The sequence below is a fragment of the Papilio polytes genome, unplaced genomic scaffold (assembly GCF_000836215.1).
Source record: "Papilio polytes unplaced genomic scaffold, Ppol_1.0 DF821289.1, whole genome shotgun sequence".
NCBI lineage: Eukaryota > Metazoa > Arthropoda > Insecta > Lepidoptera > Papilionidae > Papilio > Papilio polytes.
The window spans coordinates 3099052-3108496 of record NW_013527915.1 but is presented as its reverse complement, the minus strand read 5'-3'; the positions used below and the strand labels follow the sequence as shown (position 1 = coordinate 3108496).

General features: G+C 35.5%; 1 protein-coding gene across 1 annotated transcript in view; it reads left to right on the top strand.

Annotated features, from left to right (window-relative positions):
- LOC106109108 (serine/threonine-protein kinase NLK) overlaps positions 1–9445 on the top strand; it is a gene marked incomplete at its 5' end in the record, with an annotated part of 82676 nt that overhangs the window by 69363 nt on the left and 3868 nt on the right. Inside the window, 4 exons of the mRNA XM_013290511.1 lie at positions 94–200; positions 6343–6511; positions 9130–9256; positions 9385–9440. Coding sequence (XP_013145965.1) covers positions 94–200; positions 6343–6511; positions 9130–9256; positions 9385–9440 — 459 coding nt within the window. The remainder of the gene's footprint in view (positions 1–93; positions 201–6342; positions 6512–9129; positions 9257–9384; positions 9441–9445) is intronic.

Here is a 9445-nt window from a genome sequence, read left to right as displayed (position 1 = left end):
GGTTTTACACTTTTACTGACAAGAAAATAGAAGATGTTATTGTATTGCAATGCATAAAACATGTTGAATTTCCTTAACTAAGTACCACTACAGTTATGTTATAACGGAGCTGCTACAAAGCGACCTGCACAAGATCATCGTGTCACCGCAACACCTCTCTGCCGACCACATCAAAGTCTTCCTCTACCAGATATTAAGAGGTGAGTACAAACCCCCCATACTTTATGCCTCCCCTACGATACGTCCCATGTCAGCTTTCCTACTTGTTAAATTAATCAACCGCTTTGGTGAATGTCCTCGAAGATTTACCTTACGAAATGTTTTGCAAATGGTTCCTTTTGCCTTAGACTTGCACGTAAGTTCTGTAGAGATTTCGATAAGCTGATTGGTTTTGTTGCTGTATTTACCGTGCGTAATGTATTTTTAATTCAATCCTTTGCAAAATTTTTGTCATATTTTTATTTAATATTATCCTTCTTATAAAATTGCCAGTAAAAAAAGTTTACAATACGACATATTTTTAGTACAGATTTTATTCATATTAACCTAAGCTTGAAAGAGATAAACGTTTTATTAACCCATCTAAAGTGTCGTCTCTAAATTATCGCATACTCGTATGTTACGCGTCGTTTGACTCATCAAACTGTCTTAATCTTTGTTTTGGAGCGTACTGCGGATATAAAAACATTGGCAAAAGCTTCATATCGGAGATGTAGTTACGTTATTGTTCTCTCGGAGCTCGCTTTTATGATATGGAGGCGATTTAATGGTCAAACTAATGGTTAGTACGGGAAGTTACTTAATGCGAGCCTCCCTTATGCTCTCGGGAGAAGTTTTTCCATCACATCTACTATAGCTGGCTTAAATGAGACTTTTATTGAGTTATACACGTAAATACTTCTTAATAGTTGTTCGATTAGATAGGCTATAAATCCTGGTTTTAAGATTAAATATAAAATAGTGGCAGTAGAAGTAAATTCTCGTAAATCAGACAAGAAATTTTGCTTACGAATATCTACCAAACATCTATCAATTTATTTAAAAAAAACGTCGTTTACAAATATGCTGAGGCAATCGACATGCTTTCAAATGCATGCTTAACTATACTTGATTTTTTAACATAATGTAGGGACGCCTTTAAGGAACTAGAGTCAGGTAGGTACGTGGCCGCGGCTAAGACTTTTAGTGTAAAGCTGGGCGGTGTTTGGGCACATTAAAAAACTTTCTTCAAACCATGTTCCCCTCTAGCTTATAAGACTGCGCAGTAAATCAATTAAAATTTCAAAGACTTTTTTGGAAGGGTGGCTAAAATTTTCTTTCAAATCTTTTGAGTTGTTTGAGTTATGTTATGTATGAGAGCTATGTTATGTACGTATTTATGTGCGTTATGTATTTTTGTATTCATTAAAATATTGAGGACTATTTAATCCTTCAAAGACTATATTGACAAATGACGGTGAAGTAACATGACGTATGGAAGCCGATTTCTATAAAATTCAGTTTTTGTTGTAAGGTTTTACTACGAGTATGTTAGTATAGGATCTGTGACAGAAACTATACAATGTATTCAAACATTTTTTTGCTGCAAATGAATGGAATCACCTCCTGGCAAACGGAATCATCTCGATTCCGCGTTATTAATTCTTGCAATTAATCCCGCCTCCCGCCGCCCGCATTGCCGCCCGCCGCTGAGAGATTTCCCGAGAGTGGAACGTGCTAAGGGAATCTAGAAAAATGTGATCGTTAAGCTCCCAGCGCTCGGCGCATTTAATTAAAAACTTTATAGGAGTAGCGGCTCGACGACCCGGCCTCGGGACTTAGAACTCAAATTACTTCAAAATATACCACCGACCCAGAAAGGCGCAGTTTTAACGCACGCCGACAGCTTTTATTCCACCTCTACATCGCTCACGCTCACAGAAAATATAGAAGTTGCTTTTAAAATATTCGCTGACTAGAACTGTAGTGAAATATACTGGCCATTCCTTTTTTCCTATCGGAATATACTTTTTTGTAAATTACGAAAAATTTAAATGGCTAGCAATGACGTAAATATTCGAGTAAAGTTCTGTAACTTATAAGAAGAATTAGAATTTTTTCGTGTCGCCGGTTGCAACGTTATACTGTCAACGACCAGATAGTTTAACGTTTAAGAATATATGTCTTTTCAGGCAGTTGTAATTTGCTTGGAACTGACCAATTCAAGCGAGTCGATGAACCAAGTCGTAAGATGCGTTTAGACAGCCTTTGTGTTCCATTCTGCCGTATAGAATGCATCCCGAATATGTACGGTCGGTCCTGGTAGTCTAGACGTTGACAAGTATGCTAATGGCGACTCAGTCGTATACACTATGGACCGCTGAACGGCCAGCTACGGGTAAAGGTGCCTACCTAGATGCCAGGGACGCCATTGCTTCGCTTCATATTAATACGTTGACATTGTGAGCATAATTACAGACTTGCAGATTTTTTAAGGTTAAATAACGAATCGTTTACGACTGAATTAAATTTTACAAAGCAGTTGAATGTTCTTTTTTGGAATATCGATTAATTACGGTTTACATCACTCTTAAGTGGAGATTAACAGCAGATTTCGATTTGTTAACTCATTAGTGTTCCTAGAAAATGCCAATGTATTTCAAACAATGTATTGTTCCTTACATTACACTATTCAGCATCGATAATACTCATATTTCAAAAGAACACGAGCGCTTTTATTACGAGCATAAATCCAGCGGCGCGTTTGAAACCAATACTATTTTAAAATTCTTTGTAAATGAACTACGTTAATTAATATTGCCTGTAGGAAGCGACGCGATAGAATCGTGTGTTGGGATCCGACTAACGAACGAAATTATGGAAATGCGCCGCCTGACCGGACCCGTTGCTCTGCATTTCTCTTTGCTATCACATCCTCGCGCTGGACCAAACAGGAGGCGCTTAGAGTTTCATACCATGTTCACTGTTAAATCAATGGTTGAAGTTAATTAATCACTATAATATTTTATTCTCCAATTACACAATTACAAAGAATCAAATTAAAAAACTAGCAAAACATAAACTATCTGCTTCTAAGTTTGAGAATCTTAAGATACTAAATAAATATATTTGACAAGTTATAAAATGTTTTAATACGTAACATTTTGAGAGCTCGTGTAAGTGATAGGCGGTCGACGTGCGTAATCTACGTGCACATGTTCCCTAAATCCTAGCACGTCAGTTACTCCAGCCACATATATCATTGTAGGACAGTATTACCTATTTCCACAGACACCAGACGTGTGAGACATCCATCTTGGAGCACGGCTTATCGGAGATTTCTCAACGCGCAATTTCCTTCGCCTGTACATGACTTATTCAATACTATGGAGCACGCATTATCTCTTTTGGAGTAATAAATTCACTGTCAATTCTATTAACGTGTATAAGACTAACCTATCCGGATTTCATAGTTTTTAATTTTAAAGATACCTTAATTTTAACTAATTAATTGCTTACTTTTCTGTTTTTTTTTAAAACATTTAAGCTGCCAAACTTTATGTTATTTAAGTTAACTTTGTACTTTTAGTACTCGTTCTTTTCAATTTTCTGTTTAGTCGCAAATCAATGATATTTACTATTTTATTATTTCCCAAAGTGCCTAGAGTTAAATAAGTTTCTAATTTCTTTCGACATTTGTTTGAATTGACGCAGAATGACAACTCAGTGCTTTTCTTTGGTGATCTATAACTCTAATGTTTTGTGGTCATGTTTGATGCTATGCATGCATGGGCGTAAGTAGTACCATTACCCACCGGCGCTTGACGCGGGTGTGAGCAAACTGATTCACTGTTATTACAAGCCTTATGAGCTTGAACACTTGATAACGTGTTCTGATAAATTATTATACTGATTTGAGAGCATGTTTTTCGACAGCAATGACTAATAAAATAAATCATTGCCTGCTTATGGGTACTAGAATAGTATTTATTTTTATTGTATCCATGTATCATAATGTATTAAAATTATTATTCCTATTTGTGATATAATAAACAAATATTCACAGTGGAATTCAGTAATCAAAAAGTTGTTTTTATATGTCGCGTTAAAGTAAAATAAGAATTATTCTTACTTTTTATATCCCGCTTTAAAAATGAAAAAACCTCATTGTTTTTCAACGGAAACCCTATAATTAAAGTGGCTGTTACATCAAGTGAACTGAATGTAGGTATCGGATCGTTGTCCTTGCGGTGATAGGAGCCGGGACGTCGCGGTCTGCCGCGCGGACGTCGACCTCACCTCACAAACTAATGCACCCGATGCACGATAATCACGATATACTGTTAATTCTGCTGTCCTGGTACTTTTATTGTATCATCAACCTTTGTAATCCTAACGGTACAGTTTCTAAGTCAAAAAGTCTTTTCCCGATTTCTATGTTACCTTGGTACTACTTGTAGTAAACGCCAAGAAATCTTTATTTTAATTCCGTCAATTTTCAAGGATTTTTAATTTAATGCAATCAAAATAGTTTAATTGACTGGTCTATTCAGTTGTTTTGATAATTAAATATTTGTTAATCTCGATTGTTATGCCCTGAGTGCTGTTTTACTTAATTTTTCGGACGAGATATCTATGTAGGTATTAGAAGTCAGTGTTTACAGTTTAATTGCTATCTAACAGTTGCAGAGCGTCATAGATATGGGGAAAAGCCACCTTTAACATTGTTTTTATTTGAATATTTTTCTTTGTCGGGATTCGCGTAGGTGAAAACTGATGTTCATCCGTTGGGAAATTATATCCGACACGAGGCAACGAGCTGTCGTTAATTTGTTGTGACGTAGAAACCGCTAGGAGGCGCCACCGCTCGTCTACACTGTCTCAGTACATTCGCGTTTCTGTCAAATCTGTAACTTGATTGCGTTTTATCATCTTTTCAAGCGTTTTAACTACTCTTGTTTTAATAATCTAAGATAGAGATGCACTTTAAGAACGTAAGTAAATAATAACTCGGAAGTTCCATATATTCTTGCAGAATTTTTTAAAAGTTATTTCTTCAGTAAAGATTGTTTTTTTTTGGCTGGTTATAAGTAAAAAAATCTTTTTATCTGTAGGTTTTAACGTAACAAGATTATATTGAAACGTGTACATTTGTAGTTTGTATTATATCTATTTAGCTTATCCTTGCGTAAAGGAAGTGAAATAGCGTTCTCACGGGTATTTCTAACTCGGAGAACGTATTCGGCTTTGCGGCTTGCACCGTCTGGTTACAAGCCCGCTGTGTAGAACTAATGCTAGGTAAAGTATTCAACAACAGTCTATTTTGCACGGTAGCTAACTTTTATAATTTAATTTACACTTAAGTGAAAGTCTTTGGTTTTCTAGAAGATACTAACGTAATCGATGTTTTCTATAATTTATAAAGATTTTACTTAAAGTATTAGGTTGTAGAAATGTCCTCTTATTAAAGTAGTGGAAGTCTAGAAAGCAAATTTCAGAGGCCGGTTAAAACACATACCAGTTTTCGTTAGAAATATAAAATCCTTTCTATTTGAAAATTCGTATTAAATTATAATAACATTATCTCACCTCGACACGAACTTATTCTCACTTTATTGCAATGCCAGCTTTTTGTGACAATCTCTCGAGACCAGAGCTGTGCTGCTTCGCGTCTCTAACGAGCAAAATTCTCGCCCCTGTCATCTATTATTTATGACAACGAAATCTGGCGCACTGTTAGGAAACCGTTTCATATATCCGACAAGTGGGGCGGCGGTCCGCAGATATTTATGTTGTAAATTGATGCAGACCTTCGTCGAGGAAATCTTTTGTCGATATCCGTTGAAAGTGGACAAAACTAGATTTTATAGGAAGTACATTTATAATATCTTATACTAGATTTGGGCAGTTTAAGGCAATTTAATGTATTATCTTCAATTCTAAGTTGCATGGGAATTTTATTGTTGCAGGGGTAAAAGGTTTTAATCGATACCAACAGTCTAGTCTTGTTATGCTTTACGGAAATACCCTTGATTGAAAACCAGTGCAATTTTACCATACTTAGTGAATGTGACTTCTAGTTTTTACGCATGACGATGTTCTAAATAATAAAAATAGTAATTACATTATTTAACTAATAGATTTCTGTCTAGGAATAACATGTATGTTGCAGATAAATATATTTCCAGATATTAAAAACAATTGCATGTTACTTACGTGGTTGTTTCTAGAAATGTTGACAATAGAAGCCTTTTTCATTGCTTGCGTTAAAGATTGTGTTACATTGCATTTTATGAAAATCATGCAAACATTGCTCGCTTTATATCTTAAGTATGTTTTATAGCGTTTATATTTGTTCTCCAGGTCTAAAGTATCTGCACTCGGCCCGTATCCTGCACCGCGATATCAAACCCGGCAATCTTCTAGTGAACAGCAACTGTGTACTCAAGATATGCGACTTCGGTCTCGCGCGGGTCGAGGAGCCCGATGTTACGAAGAATATGACGCAAGAAGTTGTCACGCAGTATTATAGGTATGCAATTAAAGTATCTTTTGTTCAGTTTAAGAATGACAATTGAGTTTGTACAAAAGATTTGAGATTGTTAAGTTGAATATTGCTAATTGTGGCTTTTCTGATATGCGTGTAACCGAAAGCGGTTTAGTCTGAAGTGTTTGTATTAGTTTTAGGCATTATGTTGGACTTTCCATTATTGCTTTAATGCAAATTTTTAAAATAGCGGACAAACATTTTACGTAATATGCCTTATTTCAAAACAGACTTTCTGGTCAATTTTGCGAGTTTCGATTAGGATTATTATTTTGCCATAAAAGTACTTTGAAACGTAGAAATAGGTTTTCTTATATTAGGTTAATGTTCCAATTCACTATTCAGCTTGGTTTGGATTGCGCACATTTGAATATTTTGCTGAGAGAAAGCCAATCTTATATAGAGGGTTTAAATGAACATTGAGTTTGATTGCAGTCTATTCGCTTCTCTAAAATGTTTTTGTTCTCAATTCCAAGCTTAGTATGAATGTGAGATCTAAAAAGCCAAATTTAATGCATAGACAAAAAAAAATATTTCTTCACAATTATAGTATCCGAAATGTCCTCTGATATACTCTGAACTTGTATTTACATACACATACAAGAAATCATACTTCATACTAATATTATAAATGCGAAAGTTTAGATGGATGGATGAATGGATGTTTGTTAGAGTTTGTAGCCTATAAAGGGCTTAACGAATTTCGATGAAATTTGGTATAGATGTAGAGAATAGTCTGGAAGGACACATAGGCTACTCACTTTTTTTTTTTCTAATTCCACGTAGATAAAGTCGCGGGCGAAAGCTAGTCTGTCATAATAACATAAAAGTATATGCTATATGTACCCATAACCGGGTTTATTGCATTGCCCGTTAAATAACGCTCATACATTACTTGTCAGGCAATTTATACAACGCACGTCCGTACATAAGTAAAGTATATAAATGTATATACGCATACATAGGAACAGTTGGAAAGTTCTCGTCTTTGCCTCGCTCCGCAGACGGGCTCCATATCGCCGGGATATTAAACTTTACGCCGCAATTTGATGCCAATTGAACCTACGCATATATCACTCGGAATCTCACTTTATCGTTTGAAAAAAGACGTATTCTCACTTCGTAATTCCAACTTGCGATACGAGAGAATTACAATTCTAGGTTCCTTATGTAGACTGTAATAAGTAAACATGCATTTGTTCTGAATATGTGGAAGATTTGTTTAGTGATTAGCTTTTGTTAGTACTTGGATTCTTCATGATTTACCAAGATATAAGCATATTTCTGCAGAATGCCGTTTTCAATTACCTCGATTTGAATGAAAATTATTATCTTTGTTATTTTTTTGAAGATAATGATTATAACATTTTATCCAGAGATAACCCATGTTTAAAGAGAAAGGAAAAGTCGAATATGTTGCATAAAAGCAATTACCGATTCGACTCACGTACTGCTGATCTTGAATTCCAAATAAATGGTGAATCGAAGGCTGTGGGAGGTGCGGGCTGTGAATGAACGATACGACCTCAGTGGAGTCCGCGCTCGCAACCAGGCCACGGCTGCCTTTGTTACACAAAACCCAAGAAATTGCTAACTCAAGTGTACACTTCGATACATACTAAATGGCAGCCATCTTTTATCGGTTTTCAAAGTCTATTTATATTTGTATGTTGGAAAGCCAATTGCATTTGTGAGTGACCATTTTAAAATGGTATTTGATATTTTATTATATACCTTTGTAGTGGAAATAGTTTCATGTTGTACAATATTATCTATGCTAAGATTTTAAAGATGAAAGATTTGTATTATTTTTATGTATTGAAATAACTCAAAAATTCTTTCACCGTTAGAAAGGTAATTTATAAATAGGCTATATGTTTTAATTTCACGCGGGCGAAGTCGTCAGTAATAATTTTATATCTGAAAGCAACAAAATAGCTTTTTTCTGGTAACCGTATGTCGATAATGACAGCCAAATGGCACCCCATTGTTATTGCTAAGCAACCCGGCAATTGTTAATATCGTTCGAGTTAACGACCCCTTATAACTTACAGATACAAACCTATACTTTTATTAATTCTCACGTTTACATAGGACTTGTGTACTGAGAGACAATACATTAAATATGTATACCGGCTTTGATAACTGTACACTGGAGAGTGAGGTATTAGACCGAAATCTCCAAGTGACATCGTCTAAAATTAATGCTTTGAAGGTCCTTTCGTACTCCGTCGTTTAAATAGGCGTTGCACTAAATATTTTAACATTCACACTGGTTACTTACTATGGCTTTGCCCGGTAGAATACGTTAATGGTTTTTCAGCCTTAGTTTTATTGCATCGAAAGTAGTGAGAAATCAACGTATAGGTTTGAAATATATCGTTCAAAAACATTGTAATTTGTTTGGCTCTTGCACATACTGAATTTTAAAACATGGAGAATCTATTAAGATACGTAATCCGTATGAAAATACGTTACAGTACTAAGTTTTTTTTTCTATAAATAGCAATTTCTTGCCTAGGATCTTTTTATCGTACACTTATTTTTATTTTTCTTGTGCGATACAAGGGTCACTTGGTTTATTATGATTTAAAATGTTGCAGAGCACCAGAGATCCTGATGGGCGCCAACCACTACACGGCCGCCGTTGACGTGTGGTCTGTAGGCTGCATATTCGGCGAGCTCCTAGGCAGGCGCATACTGTTTCAAGCTCAGAGCCCTGTGCAACAGGTAATAATTACTTATGTTATCCTTGTAATTAACATTGAATAACTCACATGTTATTTGTCTAATGCAAAAATGCTTATTCTTTTTTTTTGATTTTGAAGTCATATTAACAGATAAATTTGATATTCCAGTTGGAGTTGATAACGGAGTTATTGGGAACGCCGTCGCTGGAGGACATGCGACACGCGTGCG